The sequence below is a fragment of the Equus quagga genome, chromosome 9 (assembly GCF_021613505.1).
Source record: "Equus quagga isolate Etosha38 chromosome 9, UCLA_HA_Equagga_1.0, whole genome shotgun sequence".
NCBI classification, from domain to species: Eukaryota; Metazoa; Chordata; class Mammalia; order Perissodactyla; family Equidae; genus Equus; species Equus quagga.
Window position 1 is genome coordinate 36786483 of NC_060275.1, and position 21160 is coordinate 36807642.

Sequence of the window (21160 nt, forward strand, 5' to 3'; positions counted from 1 at the left end):
GCAACTACTTGGAACTACAGGGTCTAAAACTTTGAAATGGGTTTACCTCCTACAACTGTGTCCCCTTTGTTTTCTTTTAAAACATATTTTTAAAAATTATGCACTACCTCATTGTTGTAGAACATTTGGAAAATATAAAAAAGTGTGAACAATAAAATAACTCTTATAATCTTTTCACCCAGAACATAGACAGACTTCCTGAAGCCAAAGGACTACAATTCTAAGTGACTTGTAAATATAAGCTGTTGTAATATACATTTTCCCTGTACAGTATGTGCTTCCTATGGTAAGAATGCCTTGGCAAGCTTCCTCAAGCTAAATTCATTTCTTAAAATTATGCTCTGCCTTTATTATTTCTACTCAGCCTATTTGTTTCTGTTTTCTTAACTTACACACTCTACAAGCATTGTGAGCAAGAGGAATGGATGATTGTATTAATGGCTTTTAACAGTGGGAATTATGCTAATGGCCCAACATCATGGCTTAATTAAAAGCAACATCTTTTCATCAAACACATAAGAATTTCCATGCATTCGACTGTTCTTGTTAGTAATGCACTTGCTGGCAGGGAATTCCAAGTTAAAAGCCCAACTTAAACAAAAACCCTTTTGAATGGCTGGGTATTTCCTCCTCCTGATTAAAAATGAAAGACAGAGAGGCATATTTATAACTTCATATTTTCTTTTACATATTCAATATATTCTTTTCTGAAGTTTTCAGATTATTCCTTCTTATTATCAGTTTATGCGCATCATTTCATTAGGTTGTTTTTGTTATTTACAATATATTTGAAATGGGAATGTTATAGGAAATGCTAGTTTGATTTGTGCAGTGTGTAAACTGTTACTCTGAGGGCAGATAAAGCTAAAATGATAGTTCTTGGCCTAACAACCCACATTTTAGGCAGTCACTTGAACAATCTAAGAAGAAATTCTATGTAATACTGTGAAACCGAGTTTTAACAGTCATTTAAAAAAGCTTTACAAAGATATGCAATTCGTATGAACATATATTATAAATGGATATATCTGCACATGCCCAACACAATACCTGATACACAACAGGCATTCAGTGAATAGTAGCTAGCATCGACATATATGGTCATCAGTCACATACTCCATTACATAGAGGCAGTGAGGTCTCCTATTCAAACCTACTGCACAAACCAACGTAGTGCCCATGGGCTCTGGTTTGAGTTTTAGTTTAGCTCCTTCCTCTCTACCTTTGGGAGAATAACACATTATCATTTCCTCTGCTAGGCACATGAGGGAATCTGGTTGAGTATTTAAGATATCTGTGTTAGTGTACAGGTGACAAAACAGTCTGATTTTTTAAAAAAATATTTTGTTGCAGTTAGGATTCTGGGCACAAGTGCAAGAAAGTGTTGTTTGTGCATACACAACAATTTGGCTGTTGTGTATAATGGAACTACAGCATGTTCCCTGCTCTGTAAGACCAGGTTTCTTCCTATCAAGTTATAAAAACAAATTCTAACTCTTTTTTCTTTTTTGCTTTTTCTCCCCAAATCCCCCTGGTACATAGTTGTATATTTTAGCTGTGGGTCCTTCTAGTTGTGGCATGTGGGACACCGCCTCAGCATGGCCTGATGAGCAGTGCCATGTCCGTGCCCAGGATCTGGACCTGCGAAACCCTGGACCAGTGAAGCGGGGCATGCAAACTTAACCACTCAGCCATGGGGCCGGCCCCCAAATTCTAACTCTTAAAGTAGGTTTGTCTGACTCCTGCCCTACACTGGAATTTTATCAGCTTTGTGCTTATACTTCAGAACCAAATACAAGTTTCAGGCAGCATGGAATACTGGCAAAACACTAAAATTTGGGATCAGAAGAGCTAAATTCAAGTCCTCTTTCTGCTTCCTCACTGTGTGACCTTGGGCAGTCACTCAGTTTCTCTCAGTTCTCATTTTCTCATTGTAAAACAGGATAATACTATTACTTACCTCACAGGGTTTGGGTGCAATTTAAATGAGATAATGCATGTTAAAAGCATTGTGTCAACTCTAAACCACTATACCAAGGATTGTCAACAAGTAATTATAATTTTCAGCATCATATTTTCGTTACTAGTATAACAGAAATACATTTCTTGTGTAGGTATTGAATACTCTGGCAGTTGTCAATCCAGAATTTTATTGCTGAGATAAAACAGATCACTGTTATAATCCCTTCTCTACAATGTAATTGGTTACTGGCAATGTGATTTGGGGAACTAAATGGAGCCTAAACTGCCCAGGGGCCAAAGACTTGGTTCCTAATCCACAGAGAATGAAGAGGGACAAATGCAGAAAGTTTGTCCCTCTTCGTGACATGGCAAAAGACCAAGACGCCATCAGCTGTTCTACCACTTTAAAGGCTATGCCATCATAACTGGAGCTGGAAGCACCTGGATTTTCATGTCAAGTTACTTAAGATAGAAATAAAGATAAAAAAAACTGTCTTAAAAAAATAAAAATTGTATATATTTAAATTGTATGACACGATGTTTGGATATAAATATACATAGTGAAATGATTACTACAGTCAAGCTAATTAATATATCATCTCCTCATATAGTTACCATTGTGTGTGTGTGTGTGGTGAGAGCACCTGAAATCTTAGTAAATTTCCAATATTCAATACAGTATTATTAACTATAGTCATCATGCTGCACATTGGATCTTTAGACTTGTTCATCGTACATAAGTGTAACTTTGTACCCTTTGACCAGCATCTCCTCATTTCCCCCACTTTCCCACTCCTGGTAACTACCATTCTACTCTCTGCTTCTATGTATCTGGACTTTTTAGATTCTACATATAAGTGAGATGGATGCAATATTTTTCTTTCTGTGTTTGTCTTATTCCACTTAACATAATGTCCTCCAGGTTCATCCATGTTGTTGCAAATGGCAGGATCTCCTTCCTTTCTAAGGCTGCATAATATTCCATAGTCCATTCTTCTGTTGATGGACACTTAGGTTGTTCTCATATCTTGGCTTTGCAAATAATGCTGCAATAAACATGGGAGCACAGATAGCTCTCTGAGGTACTGATTTTATTTCCTTTGGGTATATACCCAGAAGACGGATTGCTGGATCATATGGTAGTCCTATTTTTGATTTGTTGAAGAAACTCTATACTGTTTTCCATAATAGCTGTCCCAGTTTACATTCCCACCAACAATGTACAAGGCTTCCCTTTTCTCCACATCCTTGGCAACACGTGTTATCTTTTATCTATTTGATAACAGCCATCTTAACAAGTGTGAGGTGATATCTCATTGCAGTTTTGATATGCATTTCCCTGATGATTAGTGATATTGACAATCTTTTCATATACCTTTTGGCCGTTTGTACATCTTCTCTGACCAAGTTCAACTTCCATTCATGATAAAAACTCTCAACAAAGTATGTATGGAAGAAAATTTCCTCAATAAAATAAAAGCCATTTATGAAACATCCATGGCTAACATCATAATCAATGGGGAAAAGCTTTTCCCCTAAGATCTAGTACAAGGCAAGGATGCCCATTCTCACCACTTCTAGTCAACAAAGTACTGGAAGTACAAGCCATAGGTCAAGAAAGAGAAATAAAAGGCATCCAAATTGTTAAGGAAGAAGTAAAATTATCTCTGCAAATGACATAATTCTATACGCAGAAAACTCTAGAGACTCCACCAAAAAGCTGTTAGAACTAATAAATTCAGTAAAGCTGCAGGATACAAAATCAACACACAAAAGTCAGGTGCATCTCTTTACACCAACAATGATCTATCTGAAAAGGAAATGAAGAAAACAACCCTATTTGCAATAGCTTCAAAAAGAATAAAATACTTAGAAATAAATTTAACCAGGGAGGTGAAAGATCTGTACACTGGAAACTGTAAGACATTGATGAGAAAACCTGAAGATGTAAAAAATGGAAAGACATCCTGTGTCTGTGGATTAGAAGAATATTGTTAAAAAGTCCATTATACGCAAAATGATATACAAATTCAATGCAATCTCTATCAAAATTCCAATGGCATTTTTCACAGAAATAGAAAAAACAATCTTAATATTCGAATGGAACCACGAAAGATTCTGAATAGCCAAAGCAATCTTGAGAAAGAAGACCTAGTTAAAGGATCACATTTCCTGATTTTAAACTATATTACAAGCTATAGTAATCAAAACAGTACGGTATAAAAACATACACAGAGACCAATGGAACAAAATAGAGAGCCCAGAAATAAACTCAAGCATAAATGGTCAGCTAATTTTCAAAGGGTGCCAAGAATTACACAATGGGGAAAGAATAGCCTCTTCAATAAATGGTGTTGGGAAGACTGGATATCCACACGCAAAAGAATGAAATTGGACCCTTATCTTACACTACTTACAAAAATCAACTCAAAATGCATTAAAGATTTAAATAAATGTAAGACCTGAAAATGTAAAATTCCTAGAAGAAAACAGGGGAAAAGCTCCTTGATGTTGGCCTTTCAAATGATCTTTTGGCTACACCAAAAGCTCAGGCAACAAAAGCAAAAATAAACAAGTGGGTCTACATTAAAATCAAAAACATCTGCACAGCAAACAAAACTATCAACAAAATGAAAAGGGAACCTATGGAATGGGGGAAAATATTTGCACACTATATGTTTGATAAGTAACCTTTTACTCGTGGGACCGAGAATGTAATCCTGTTGCTGCATGCACAATACTTGCCCGTTTATCTGCTTGGAATAAGCATCACTGTGTTGTCATATGACTGAGAGACAGAAACTCAACCAGTATTTTAAAAAGTGACAAGATTTTTGTTCCATTGAACAACCCCAGAAGCTTCTGTCTTCATTTTACCAAAAAATGTGTCAGATCTACATACCTCTAGGAAGACACCAACTTATAAGGTACATACAGCTGCAAGAGACCTTTTTTCTCAAACAAACAACCCGATCAAAAAATGGGCAGAGGACATGAACAGACATTTCTCAAAAGAAGATATGAATATGGCCAATAGACACATGAAAAGATGTTCATCATCGCTAATCATCAGGGAAATGCAAATCAAAACTACACTAAGATATCACCTTACCCCCGTTAGATTGGCAAAAACAGCCAAAACCAAGAACGACAAATGTTGGAGAGGTTGTGGAGAAAGAGGAACCCTCATACACTGTTGGTGGGAATGCAAACTGGTACAGCCACTATGGAAAACAGTATGGAGATTTCTCAAAAAGTTAAAAATAGAAATACCCTATGACCCAGCCATCCCATTACTGGGTATCTATCCTAAGAACCTGATATCAGATATCTCAAGAGTCCGTTGCACCCCTATGTTCATCGCAGCATTATTTACAATAGCCAAGACGTGGAACCAGCCTACATGCCCAGAAACTGATGATTGGATAAAGAAGATGTGGTATATATACACAATGGAATACTACTCAGCCATAAAAAAAGACGAAATTGGCCCATTCACAACAATGTGGATGGACCTCGAGGGCATTATGTTAAGCGAAATAAGTCAGTCAGAGAAAGACGAACTCTATATGACTCCACTCATAGGTGGAAATTAGTATATTGAGAAGGAGATCCGATCGGGGGTTACCAGGGAAAAGGGGGGGTGGGGGGAGGGTACGGAGGGGGAAGAGGTGTACCCACAACATGACTAACAAAAATGTACAACTGAAATTTCACAAGCTTGTAATCCATCATAACATTAATAAAAAAAAAAAAAAAAAAAGAGACCTTTTTTCTCAGTTACAGTTGAAATAAAACATTTGAAGATCCAAAGCCACATTAATGCAAATATCTGTCTGTTGCAAGTATACTTTTTGATTAAATTGGCATACATCAAGTACAATTAGAAAGGTTATTTATAACGAAGAAATACATAATTCTGCATCTTAATGGAGATGACAATTACAGCTGATGGTTGCTAATTAACATTACTTTTGCTCTGAGTCTCATATATTTCCTGTATTGCCATTGCTGGCAATGGGCACACCTAATTCTGGAAGGCACAAAAGAGTTAATTATCAGTAACATTTGTGCTCATAACAAATTCACTGGTAATCCGCTCAGCTCTGGTTTCATATTGGAGACTAGAGGATCAAGTCCAATCGGTAAAGCCTGACTCAGTGGCATGGCAGGAAAAATGTCTGTTCAACTTTCTTTTTGAGCAAAGGCATGCCTCCCCACCAGGTACTCAGAATGACAGGGAGAAAGGCCCCTCTAGTCTTCTCTCTAGGTGGAGCAGTCTGTGGGGAGTTGCCTGTTCCAGCCAAGCAGAAATGCATGGCACCGTTTAGTTCAGTGGTGCCACCCGCCAGTGCCAAGATGACCACTGTGCTTCGTCTCTTGGATAGCTCATGGGTGTGTGACCAGTGCTGGAGGCCAGAAGTGAAATGGACAGAAAGGAGCGCTGCAGCTGTCAGCACAGAACACTATTGAGCCCTCTTTGCTTGTGCTGTAAGTCACATATTTATTTTGCGAGCATGAGAGAGATGAATATTTCTACGTACAAAGGTGCCCAGCTAAAATCAGGATAAGTGATATTAACGTCCTATGGTCAGTATTATTGAACCTCAAAAGCAATAAACTTTATGAGTCAATAAATATTACATTTACAACATAGTTAACATTCCTTTACTGTCTCTAGCACTTATTACACACGGTAACTGCAAGTCTACAATACATTATTCATATTTGGGTGTCACTCAGTGATGGATTGCTGTAGGAGAGGCTGTCCTTTAAATAAATCAACAAATAAAAATGCAAATATTAACATTTTCAGCCACAACTTTTTCTATCTTGAATGGGGAATGAAAATTTCACATTATATTGACAGGCAGCAGAGAGTATAATTAACAACCTACATTGTGAATGAGAAAGATGACTGCCACGCCTGGTTTTCTCACTTGCATATGGGCCCATATGGGATCCTTCTAGGTGTTAGCTCTTTGCAACGAACAAAGGAAAACCTGTCTCCCACGGGCATCTGTCCCACCCCCATCCTCTTTTGTAACTCTTGAAATTCTTGGCATTTAGGGTGGACAAAGGAAGGGCGTTTACTCTTATTCTCCTCAGTACCTTTAAAGGTCTGTTGGGATGAAGAAGAATAGGCCTGTCTCTTGCATTAAGAGTTTGCGTGTAACTGTAAAGTTGTCCATAAAAACTCCTTTTTTACACTTTGAAGTAAAAATAATTCAAACAATCCTGATTCTGAAATCTGGAAAGCAACCACTGTGCCTTCCTCGTAACTGATTTTCATAGTACTGATTCTTTTTTTTCCGATTCTGCATTTTGTATAATAGACCTATAATATGCCAACGTGCACTTTTAAGGATAAAATCTGGTGTGCTACACATTATTTTATTTAGCCAAATGCTCATTATTTAAGAAGATTCTGAGAATCTATATTTAGCTGATCTGCAGTATTAAGAACTAACAGATAAAGAATCCTTTTTTAAGGTCCGTAAACAGGAGTCCTCACAGCAATTTTCACCTGGGCTTGTAAAAGTCTAAAGTTGCTACGGTCCATTCAGAAAACGTGCACTGAGGACGTTCTACAAAACCCTTACTGGGGAAACATTTTATTCTTCTTTTTCATGCTTTTTCCTAAACTGAAATGCAATCATCAAAAACATATTAAAGTAGCATTAAAGATCTCATTTTAATCTACAGTAATAGAAAAATTCACCAAGATTGAAAATCCAGATTGTTTCTCCTCTTTACCTGTAACTCTTCCAAAGGAATCCCTCAAGGTGAGCTAGGATGGATCATCTTCAAGTGCAAGCATTCAGCCAAATGTCAAGTGGTCCAAGAAGGGAGCCCTGACATTTCAGAACCACAACTTACCGCGCATGTTTGGCAAAATGCTAACAATGACAGTATTAAAAATAAAAGAAAGGAGTAATGGAAAAAGAATGTGGTAAACTAGTTAAATTTTCTTTTGATTGTGGGTGGCCTCCAAAATAGGGAGGTTGTTGTTGTCAACTATTATAATATTTAAGATTATGGGCTTTGAAGTCTGAAATGCTGGCTCTATCTCTTATTAGCTGTGTGACATCAGGCAAGTTGCTCAATCTCTCTGAGCCTTAGTTTCCTAATTTTTAAAATGAGGATGATAGTATTACCACCTCATAAGGCTGTGATGAAGACTGATTCAGATGATCTTGCATTAAATCAGATAAGCCTTTGATACCAAGGGCCTGGCACAGTGCTGGCCACATAGTAGATGCTTCATAGATGACAGCCATTATTATTATTATCCTCTGTGTTAGAGTCATTTCCCAAAAGTTCTTTAAAATTAAGTCTTAAAACCTGTATTCATCTGATAAGATGCTAGGAATTTAAGTGTTCAATCAATCATATCCCCAAGGAAACATGAACCAAGCCCTTTTGGTGTTGATGTTTATATATTCAGCCTTCAATGCATAATATGGGAGTTGGTTTTATTAGATATGAGAAATTTTAATAACATGTTTCTTTTCTTGACTCTTGAAAATGCTGATCAAAGTATTAACTCCTCAAATATCTCTGGCATAAGTAAATGTTGACAGTCCTTTAACTATAGGACAAAATCCACTACAATTTTCAATATCAATTAATTCAGTTAGTCAAACTTATAGTGCAAGTGTACAACCATTCTGTAATAAATTGGGAAGGACCTGCTGCTAAGCAGATTTTCTGATGAAAGATAGGATTAGTTTTGCGTTTCCTTGGAAATCCTTGCCAATTACCATTATCAGTTAAAAAAGGGCAGGTGTAAAGGAAAGGGTTCCATGAGTTCCACCTGGCCAAATCTAGACACTTCCAAATAAGGGCCTCTCTCCCAAGTAACAGCCATTAAGATTTTCCCACTCCTTATTAAATAAACCTCAAAAACTGCTCTTATCCAGAAAATGTTAAAGCAAAGGATCCCTGAGGCTTACCGGGAGGAGTTGTGTTGGAATGGTGATGTGGTTGTGGTTACAAGTTCCTTTTGGTTTCCTGTTGCCATAGGAGATGTGGATGCATCTTTTCTAACTCCTGTTGTTGTCCCTGTGTGAACAATAAGGGAAATGATTTGGGCATTCAATAAAAGGAACTGGAAAAGTCCAATCTGAGTAATATATTAGAGATGATAGAATCCCCAAGCTTTCAAAGTAAGCCATTATATCCCCCTAAAATGAAACAATAGCAGATGGAAAACTCAGTGGGTTGTTTTGGTTGTGTAAACATCAGAAATCCACATTATCTTGTTTTAAAAAAGTACATTTGTGCAATAACGGACTAACTAGAGATTTTGTCTTTAAACTGGATGGGCTATCATATTCCTGCTGATTTGGGTTTACTGTGAAAATGCCCAAGAAGGTAGATTGCTTTATTTTGTTCCCTTTAACTACCATAAGAAAAGACTTTTCTTCTCTTTGACAAAACATAAAATTCCAGCAGTTTGTATCTCCACACACCCCAAATTAAATTGATCCTCCCCCCAAAACTTTCAAGGTAGACATAAATCTAGAAGGTTTCTTTTAAAGAACTATGCGTTGGGTTAAAACCAGTGTCCTACTGGAAGAGATGCTCAGCTAACCATTCATTCCAGGGCTGCTGTGGCCTCTGTTCCTTTCTAACAGGCAATGTTTAGTTGATAATTCCTTTTCTGTTCTGGGGTGCTAAATAAGATGGGATAGAGAAAAAACGATTTTTTGTTTGTTTTCTAATTATTATTATTTTTAATAATAATAATAAGTTTCTCCTTCTCTTTCTCCCTTTTTTTAATATTATTTTCCAAACAACACAAAATATTACAGTTTTTTTCTTGGAAAACTATAAGAATCTCATTCACAATTTTCTTGTGGTTCCTGGGAAACTATTGCCCAGGCTGCTTAAAGTTATTTGGGAAGAGTCACTATTTCTTTGAGGAAAGGACGAATATTCAAATAACACAAAGACAGCTTTGGTGTGTTGGGAATACCAGACCTTAAAATGCCAAGAATACCGTATGCTATCTCTGGGAATGGCACAGTTTAGGTGTGACTAGAGAAAATCAGGCCTAGAGAAAGCAAGAGTCTTACATCTACAGAGAATAGCATCAGAACAATTACCACGATCCTTGGTATTCAAAAGCTGTACTCAATATTGACTCTTCTCTATTATGTACAGATGTAAAAGACCAGCCATCTAAATGCACAATTCGGTCCTCTTTGTATACCCAAACCTGTGGGACCCTCAACCCAAACCTGTAGATTCTCATACTAGACTCAGACTCCACACAGTGCACTCAGTCAGTGAATATTTCCTGAGGGCCTAATGATGGGCAATCCTGATGCCAGGAATGAGCTCAGGCTTAGTCTAGGGGGAGGGGAAGGACGGTGTGAGAGTAAGAAACTGAGATACTCTGGAAAATCTGGTAAAGAATCACAAATAACCCAAGGCAGTATCAGATAATAATAACAGCCAACAGACAGGACCCTCACTATGTGCCTGGTACTGTTCCAAGCCTTTTCCCTATACTATATATACTCTTTTTTTAAAAACAGCTTCATTAAGGTATAATTTGAATACCATAAAATTTAATCATCTTAAGTGTACAGTTTGACAAATAGTAGTACATTTATACAGCTATGAAATTATGGCCACAACCCAGTTTTAAAAATTTTTGTCATGGTATTTACTTACTTTTACAATCCAGTTTTAGAATATTTCCTCACTCCCAAAAGTTCCCTCATGCCCATTTGTAGTCAGTCCCTTCTCCCTGTGTGGTCTGTTTCTATCCCCTTCTAGCTCTATCTCTATAGTTTTGCCATTTCTAGAAATTAGTTATATTTATCCTCATAAAAACCCTTTGTGATAGATACTATTTTTTATATCTAATTTACAGATAAGAAAAATAAGGCATAGGGAACTTACATGATCTGCCCAAGGTCACAAAGCTAGTAAGTGACGGAGGCAGCATCCATGTCCAGACAATCTGATCCCAGAGTTTTCACCATTATGTTATACTGCCATAATAAATAGTATAAAAAGTTTAAGGAATTAAGAAGTGGGAGAGGGCCAGCCCCAGTGGCCTAGTGATTAAGTATGGCGTGCTCTGCTTCAGTGGCCTGGGTTTGGTTCCTGGGCATGGACCTACACTACTCATCTGTCAGTGGCCATGCTGTGGTGGCAGCTCACATACAAAAAGAGGAAGATTGATAACAGATGTTAGCTCAGGGTGAATCTTCTTCAGCAAAAAGAAAAAAAAGGAAGAAAAAAGATACTGGTATTTAAAAAAAAAGAAGTGGGAGAGATTATATCTGGCTATAGGATTAGGGAAGATTTGATGCAGGAGGTACAGTTTTGATAAGAAGGAATAAGGGGCATGGAATTAGCAAAAGCATTAAATTAAAAGTCTCAAGGCTAAATATTTAATGTATTCAGGAAATATTTATTGAGCATCACTACGTCCTTGTACCTTGCTAATCACTTTAAATCACTTTACATGCATTATCTCATTAATCCTTACATCAGTCCTTAAATTACTGTCCTCATTTAATAGATAAGGAAGTGGAAACTGTGAAAGGGCAAGCAGCACGTCCCATATCACATGGCTAGTAAGAACAAGGCTAGGGTTTTTTTTCTTTCTTTTTTTAAACATTGGCACCTGAGCTGACATCTGTTGCCAATCTTCGTTTTTTTTTCCTTCTTCTCCCCAAAGCTCCCGTGGCATACAGTTGTAGATTCTAGTTGTGAACGCCTCTGGTTGTGCTATGCATGATGCTGCCTCAGCGTGGCCTGATGAGTGGTGCCACATCTGAGCCCAGAGTCTGAACCGGCAAAACCCTGGGCCACCGAGGCGGAGTGCTGGAACTTAACCACTCGGCCATGGGGCCGGCCCCTGAGGCTGGGTTTTGAATTCAATCAAGGTCCATGACTCTGTACTGTAAACTCTCAAACACTGTGCTAGTTGGCCTCAAAACTAAAACAAAACAGTAACAACAATTAAAAAAAGCAAACTGGTCTCAGGAGAGATTACTCTTGTGGCAGAATTTAGAACAGAGTCGAACAGAAACAAGAGACGCAGGTAAAGCAGTTCACTGCTACATCAATTATCTGCGTAGAATCCTGGGTGATGCAAGGGGAAATAAAAATGGGCAAACAGGAGTAGAAACAACTGAGAGGGATTTGCAGGTGAGCTCTCGAGAGGGGAGAAGAAATGCCTGGTAGTGATAGAATAGAAATATCTTCTTAGTCACTATTCTGGAAGAACTGAACATTAGTCTTATTTATTCTGTTTTGACCTCTCTGTCAAAAGTTTGGTTGAGACAGTTGACATTTGACGGGGACAATGTAAAGAAGGACTTTCAGCAGAGAATCCAGGGACTTCTATGGAATCCACAGATGGACTTCATGTGTGCAAATCCCTCACAATTGCAGGCACAATAACATGTGTAGATGTGCTCGTTCATTTTTCTGGGGAAAGGGACCACAGATTTCATCAAATTCTGAAAGGGTATGGGCCCCCCTCAAAATTAAGAATGATTGCTCTAAGGCATAGGGCAAGTTGATTCTTTTTCTTAATTCTGTAAACTCTATTCCTTATTAAGTTTCCAGGAAGCTATATATCAATTTTTAATTATACTCGTTCCTTCTATGAAATTTGATTTAATGTTAAGTATACCAACAATTACATACAGTTATGCATATTCATAGAATGACATATCCCTCTTATTTATACACATACACACAGACAACACACATTTTAAAATAAAAGTCTTGGTAAAAATATCATCCATTAGGCTGATAAATTTCATATATAAATGTATATGTTTATATATGTAAATATATGTGAATACATGTAAATATATGTGAATATATGTAAATACACATACATATATATTTTTGCACACACAGGTGGAATAGAACATAATGGGTCATGTCCTAATTACATATAGCTGGGGTCTACGCCTGCTTGTCAATCAATATCTCATGATAAGACAACTTCTTAGAGTTTAATGTTTAGGAAAACTCTGTTTCTGGGCCCCTTGTTTTATTTTGCATTTTAAAAATAGCTAAGCCATATTATACATTCAATTTAGTTTAAAGAAGAAATGATAGGGGCCAGCCCAGTGGCATAGTTAAGTTCATGTGCTCCACTTCAGCAGCCCAGGGTTTGCGGGTTTGGATCCTGGGTGTGGACCTACACACTACTCATCAAGCCTAGCTGTGGCGGTGTCCCACACATGAAACAGAGGAAGACTGGCATGGATGTTAGCTCAGGAACAGTAAGCAAAAAAAAAAGAGGAAGACTGGCAACAGATGTTAGCTCAGGGCCAATCTTCCTCACCAAAAAAAGAAGGAGAAGAAAGAAGGAGGAGGAGAAGAAAGGAGGAGGAGAAGAAGAATAAGAAGAAGAAGAAGAAGAAATGATAAAGAAAATACCAGCATAACCCATCTTCAGATCAAGAAATAAAGTAGTGGCAGCATTGCTAGCTGGAAGCATCATCAATATCCATCCCCAAGTACAACCTCTTCTTGCCTCCAGGAGCCAGCCACTATTCTCATAATTATTTCTTTCCTATTCTCTATAGTTTCATAATTTACATATGCATCCCAAAAATGTGATTTAGTTTTGCTGCTTTTGAACTTTATAAAAATAGAAGTCTTTTTAAGACTTCTTTTGCTCAATATTATGTCTGTGAGATTTATCTATGTTGATGATTTACGTGGCTGCAGTTTGTTTTCTTTGCCATATAATATTCCATTGCATGCATTTATGACTTTTTATCCATTCTGTTGTTGATGGACGTCTGGAGTGTTTCCGGTTTGGGGCTATTATGAAGAATGCTCCTGTCACAGAGGCTGCCAATTATCCACTAGAATGCACGCTTCCCTTCTTTCTGGGCACACAGCTAGACTATATCTCCCAATCCTCCTTGCAATTATGTGTGGTCAGGTGGAAAATTAGTGGATGTTATATGTCCACTTCAGGCCTGTCCTATAAAAACCTTCCACGTGTACTCTTCCATACCCTTCCTCCTCCTTCCTGGCCTGCTATGGAAGGGTCAACAAACAGTTTTCTGTAAAGGGTCAGACAGTAAATACACTAGGCTTTTGTGGGCCATCCTGCTCCTGTTGTAACTATTCAACTCTGCTATTATAGCATGAAAGCAGCCACAGACAATATATAAAAATGGAAATAGATGTGCAATAAAACTTTATTTACAAAAACAAGCAGTGGGCCAGATTCGGACGTGGACCAAGTTTGTCAACCCCTGTGTTGTTGTAATGCTCAAGGTGATCTTGGAAGGCAAACAAAGATGGCAGAGCCATCATTCCTTGAATCAGAGCTGCTGTCAACTTGAACTCCTACCCTGGACTGTTACAGAGGAAAGAAAGAAATTTCTTATTCTTTAAGCCATTGATTTTTTCTGCCCACTTGTTACCATAGTTTAGCGTATCCTAACTGAATATAGCTGTTATGAACCTATCTGTAAGTTAATCACTGTGTGTATGAGATTCTCTCTAGTATATATACCTAGAGACAGAATCACTAGGATGTAGAGTATTTGTTGTTTATCTTTAATAAGTAATGTCAACCTGTTTTCCAAAGTGGTTGTACGAATTTCCACTCTGACCAGCAGACAGGCATTCCTGGTGCTTTCATCTTGCTAACACAAGAATGATAATGAAAACACAACCTATCATAATTTGTGGGATGCAGCTGAAGCAATGGTTAGAGAGAAAGTTATAGTTTTACATACGTATATTAGAACAGATGATTTAAAATCAATGATTTAAGCTTCCAACTTAAGAAGCTAGAAAAAAAGAGCAAATTAAACCCAAATTAGTACAAAGTAAATAATAAAAATAAGAATAAGAATCAATGGAATAGAAAACAAACACAATAGAGAAAAATCAAGAAAAAGCAAAAGCTGGGTTTTTTTCCAAAAATTCAGTAAAATCAATAATTCCCTACTGAAACTGATCAAGAGAGAAAACCACAAATTACGACTATCAGATGAAAGAAGGATATCAATACAGATGCTAAGGTCATTAAAGAAAAAGCATGTTATAAACAATTTTATGCCAATAAATTCAACTTAGATGAAATGAGCAAATTCCATGGAAAACAAAACTTATCGCAATTGAACACAAAAAGAAATAAATCTGAATAGTCCAGCCTCTATTACAGAAAATGAATCTGTATTTAAAATCTTTTGCACACAAAATAAAATCCAAAATAAGAAAATTCATACATACACAACATCACCATCAACACTAACAACAAGAAAAGCAACAGCTCCAGGCCAGACGTTTCAATGGTGAATTCTATCAGACAGTTAAGGAAGAAGTAACACCAATCTTGCACAAACTATTTCAGAAAACAGAGAAGGAAAAAATACTTCCTGACTCATTTTTTAAAAATTGTGGTAAAATATACATTTACCATTTTAACCATTTTAATGTGTACAATTCAGTGACAATAGGTATATTCATAATGTTGTACAACCATCACCACTATCTAGTTCCAGAACTTTTTCATCACTCCAAACAGAAACCCTGTACTAATAAAGCAGTCATTCTCCATTTTCCCCTTCCCCTGAGCCCCTGGTAACCACTACTCTGCTCTGTCTGTTCTGGATATTTCATATAAATGGAATCAAAAAACATGCGGCCTTTTGTGTCTGGCTTCCTTTACTTAGTATAATGTTTTCAAGGTTCATCCATATTGTAGCATGTATCAAAACTTCATTCCTTCAGGCCACTCTGGTGGCCTGGTTGTTAAGTTCAGTGCACTCTGCTTCAGTGGCCCGGGTTCTGTTCCCAGGCGCAGGCCTACACCACTTGTCTGTTAGTGGCCATGCTGTGGTGGCGGCTCACATACAAAAAGAGAAAGATTGGCAACAGATGTTAGCTCAGGCCAAATCTTCCTGAGCAAGAAAAAAAAAAACGCTTCATTCCTTCTTATGGTTTAATAATATTCCATTGTATGGATACATTACATTTTGTTTATCCATTCATCTGTTGATGGACATTTGGGCTGTTCCTACGTTTTGGATATTTAAATGGGGCCGCTATGAACATTTGTGTACAAGATTTTGTTTGAACATCTGGTGTCAATTATTTTGGGTACACACCTCTGAGAGGAATTGATGGGTCACATGGTAATTCTATGTTTAACTTATTGAGGAACTGCCAAATTGTTCTCCACAATGGCTCCATTATTTTGGTCCCACGAGAAACTTATGAGGGTTATGATTGTTCCACATCCTCTCTACCTTGTTATTTTCCATTTTAAAAATCATAACAATCCTAGTGGGTGTGAAGTGGTGTCTCATTGTGGTTTTAATCTGGATTTCTGTAATGATTAGTGACGTTGCACATCTTTTCATGTGCTTATTTGCCACTTGCATGTTTTTTTAGGAGAAATGTCTACTCAAGTTCTCTGCTCAGTTTTTAATTGGGTTATTTGACTTTTTGTTGTTGAGCTGTAAAAGTTCTTTATATATTCTGGATACTAGACCCATATAAGATAAATGATTTGCAAGTTTTCACCCCATTTTATAGTTTGTCTTTTCATTCCACCATTAGTGTTCTTTGATGCCAAAAATTTTTAATTTTCACTAAGTTCTATTTTTTTCCCTTTGTTTGCTCCTGTTTTTGGTGCCATATCTGAAAAACCATAGCCTTATCCAAGGTCACAGAGATCTACAGAGCTATACCTATGTTTTCTCCAATGAGTTTTATAGTTTTAACTCTTATTTTTAGGTCTTTGATTAATTTTGAGTTAATTTTTCTATATGGTGTGAGATACATAAATGATGGATCAACTTCGTTTTTCTTTTGCATGTGGATATCTAGTTGTCTCTGCACCATTTGCTGAAAAGATTATTATTTCCCTATTGAATTGTCTTGGTGCTCCCGTCAAACATTAATTGGCCAGAGATGTATGGGTTTATTTCTGGATGCTCAATTCTATTCCACTGATCTCTCTAAATAACCTATGCCAGTACCACATAGTTTTGATTACTACAGCTTTGTAGTAAGTTTTAAAGTCAGAAAGTGTCAGCCTTCTAACTTTCTTCCTCTTTTTCAAGATTATATTGGCCATTTGGAGACCCTTGCAATTTTATATGAATTTAAGGATTGGTCTTTCCATTTCTGCAAAAAATGTTTTTGGGATTTGAGTAGGGATTGCATTGCATCTGTAGGTTGCTTTGGGGAGTTTTGCCATCTTAACAATATTAAGTCCTCAAATCCATGTCTTTCCATTTACTTAGGTCCTCTGTAAGCTGTTTCAGCAACGTTTTGTACTGTTTGGCATACCAGTCTTGCACTCTTGGTTAAATTTATTGCTAGTGTATTTTATTGTTTTGATGCCATTATAAACGGAATGGTTTTCTTAATTTCTTTTCCAGTAGTTCATTACTAATGTATAGAAACACAACTGACTTTTGTGTGTTGAATTCTATCCTGCAACTTTGCTGAATTCATTAGCTCTAAGAGTTTTTTGTGCAATTAGCTCTAATAGTTTGTTGTGCATTTTCTAGGACTTTCTATACATAAAAGAATGTCATCTGCTAATACAGCTACTTTAACTTCTTCCTTTCCAGTTGGGATGCACTTTATTTCTTTTTCTTGCCATTTTGCTCTGGCTAGCACTTCCAGTACAATGTTGACTAGAACAAGCATAATTCCTTGAGAACAAGGTCTGCTCTGCTTCCTCTGGGTCCAAGTCCTCACACCTGGAACTTGGGCTGCCAGCTTACATTCTGCTGCTCTGCTGGGGAAGAGAGAAGAGCAAGGCTAAATTAAAACTCCACAAGTTCTCCTACTATGTTTCAGTGGCCTTTTTCCTGGTCAAGCATTTGCTTGGTTTCTGTAAATCTTTCACTGTCTTCTGGAGTTCTGATAAGGTTGACTGACAGTTTTCGCCAGGTTTTTCAGTGTTTCTGGGGAGGAACAAGCTCCTGGAAGTCCCTACTCTGCCATTTTTGCTGACATTCTCCTCACTCATTTATGACACTAGCATAACTCTGATACCAAAACCTGACAAGGTCATTACGAAAAAAGGATGTTACACACCAATATTTCCCAGGCAGCGTAACTCATCAAATTAACAGAATATAGAAGAAAACACATGATTATCCCAATAGGTACAGAAAAAAGATTTGATGCAATTCAACATTCATTATGATAAGGATTCTCAGCCGACGAGGTGGGAACTTTCATAACTTGACAAAAAGCATTTACCAAAAACCTACAGCTAAAATCATACTTGATGAAAGACTGTACACTTTCTCTATGAGATCAGGAACAAAGCAAGGAAGTCCACTTTTACCATTTTATTCTACATTGTAATGGAAGTCTTAGCGAGTATAATGAGATAAGAAAGAGAATAAAAGGCATAAAGATTAGAAAGAAAGTAGTTGTTATGAACTGAATTGTGCTCCCTCCCAGATTTATATGTTGAAGTCCTAACTTCTAGTATACTTCAGAATGCGACTATATTTGGAGAGAGGGCCCTTAAGGAGGTAATCAAGACTAAACAAGGTCATACGGGTGGGCCCTAATCCAATATGACTGGTGTCCCTTTAAGAAGCGGAAGACAGGCCAGGGATGCACGCTCACAGCAAAAAAGCCTTGTGAGGACACAATAAGACAGTCGTCTGCAAGCCAAGGAGAGAGGCCTCAGCAGGGAACAACAGGAAAGGAACCAGAGGAAACCCTGGTGAATAACAGAAGTATACTATATCTTAATTGGGTGGTGCTTCCCTGGGTATATACAACTGTCAAAGTTTATCAAACTGTACACTTAAGATATATGCAATTTTATTGTATATAAATTAAATTTCAACTAGAATAAAAGGAAATGAAAAAAACCCTCCAGTTTTCTTGACTCTCAAGGTGTTGCTGTTTTTAAGACCCCACTCTATTGCTATCTCTTTGATATTACAAATCAGTCACCGTAAGGACTTTGAAGGGACAAGTATATACATTTCTTAAATCACTAAATTATTGCAGGCAATGAGGTCAAAAGGTTTAACTGATTAGATCCTTTTTGTGGGAAAACAGGGCAATAACATATAAAGAAAAATCAATACATATGTTATATTAATTCATTTAACAAATATATAATGAACACCTATCAGATATTAAAGAACATTCTAGGAGATGGGGATACAACAACGAACACAGGGGATGCTTATATTCTAGTGGGAGAAGACACAAGATATAAAAAACAAGTAAATTATATAGTATTTTGAGATACTTCTTATGTTAAGTGAAATAAGCCAGTTAGAGAAGGACAATCTTTGTATGACTCCACTCATATGAGGAATTTAAAAATGTAGACAAAGAGAGGCTGGCCCCGTGGCCGAGTGGTTAAGTTCGCACGCTCCGCTGCAGGCGGCCCAGTGTTTCGTTGGTTTGAATCCTGGGCACGGACATGGCACTGCTCATCAGACCACGCTAAGGCAGCGTCCCACATGCCACAACTAGAAGGACCCACAATGAAGAATATACAACTATGTACTGGGGGGCTTTGGGGAGAAAAAGGAAAAAAATAAAGACTTTAAAAAAAAAATGTAGACAAAGAGAACAGTTTAGTGGCTACGAGGGGATAGATGGGGTTGGGGGTGGGCACAAAGGGTGAAAGGGTGCACCTACAACACGACTGACAAACAATAATGTACAACTGAAATTTCACAAGATTGTAACCTATCATTAACTCAATAAAAATTAAAAAAAATAAGTAAATTATATAGTATTTTGAGATACTTCTTTCTATTGTAGAGGATGGAAAATGTAGAACCTCTGGTTTAAAGGACAATATATATTCCATATATAGCAACTTCAACTCTTTTTTTTTTTTGGTGAGGAAGATTGGCACTGAGATAACATCTGCTGCCAATCTTCCTCTTTTTGCTTGAGGAAGACTGTCCCTGAGCTGACATCTGTGCCAATCGTCCTTCATTTTTTGTATGTGGAATGCCACCACAGCATAGCTTGATGAGTGGTGTGTAGGTCTGTGTCCAGGAACCAAACCCATGAACCCTGGGCCACCAAAGTGGAGCATGCGAACTTAACCACTATACCACCAGGCTGGTCCCAGCCACTTCAACTCTTAATGCTAGTCTCTTGCATTTGAATTCCTTTTTTGAGTGAATTGGGCAGAACAATTTAATCTACATGTCTGGGTTTATTCATAGTCCTGTACTATGCTTGTCTTCTGTGTTCTGTTGATAAAGGCATCAACTTAACGAACCTTTTACCTGAGACTTCTGGAAATCAGTAGTAACATATTGTGGTACCTTTTCCAGTGATTGAACATATAATAATAACAATGATGCTAATAATAAAAGGCACATAAGTAAATGTTCCTTAGAGGCAAGGTGGAAATAGTTTCTGTACTTTGGATACTCCAACTTGTTTACTTTTTAATTTTTTGCTGAGGAAGATTCATTCTGAGGTACCATCTGTTGCCAATCGTCCTCTTTTTCACTTGAGGAAGATCCACCCTAAGCTAAGATCTGTGGCAATCTTCTTCTATTTTGTATGTGGGTCACCACAACAGCATGGCCGCTGACAAGTGTTGTAAGTCCACGCCCAGGAACCGAACCCAAGCTGCTGAAGTGGAGCGTGCCAAACTTAACCACTAGGGAATGGAGCTGGCCCTGTTGTTTATTTCTTTAATCATGTCACCTATGTCAATCCATTATGGGTTACAAAGAACACTCACATCATTGCAAGCACAGGCTCATTTAGAGGAACAACTAGGAGCTTCAGAGATTATTCCTCACTTCAGATGAGTCTACAAGAATCCTCTTCCAGTGAAAGAAAAATGTGTTTGGGAGCTCCTCAGGGAGCCTCAACAAATGACAGCTGCTGTATATTATATTACCTAAAAAACCCGAAGACAAAATGAAGGGCAAGGTCAATACTATCAGGTAGAGCCAAATTACTCTAGGTTCAGCCTCTCTCAAACTCTCGCAAAGATTTAAGGTGATTCAGAGATCAATGAAAGAGGAACAGACAGGAGGTAGCTTCAAATGTAGTTGGGCTTCGGAATGGCTTTAGCCTGACTTAGGAACAGGTAGTGCCAAGCCCCGAGGTCTAAGCTTTTGATTCCTGAATGTGTGTGCTCAGTGGCCTCAGAGCCTCTGCTAGCCCATCAGCATAAGGGGAAAAAAATGCTCCCAGATTCTAA

General features: G+C 37.6%; 1 protein-coding gene across 5 annotated transcripts in view; it reads right to left on the bottom strand.

The window, feature by feature from the left end:
• The window catches only part of KIAA1328 (KIAA1328 ortholog), a 338142-nt gene that overhangs the window by 34799 nt on the left and 282183 nt on the right, over positions 1-21160 (bottom strand). For all 5 annotated transcript variants that reach the window (XM_046671427.1, XM_046671426.1, XM_046671429.1 and 2 more), the window contains one exon: positions 8919-9027. In XM_046671427.1, coding sequence (XP_046527383.1) covers positions 8919-9027 — 109 coding nt within the window. The remainder of the gene's footprint in view (positions 1-8918; positions 9028-21160) is intronic.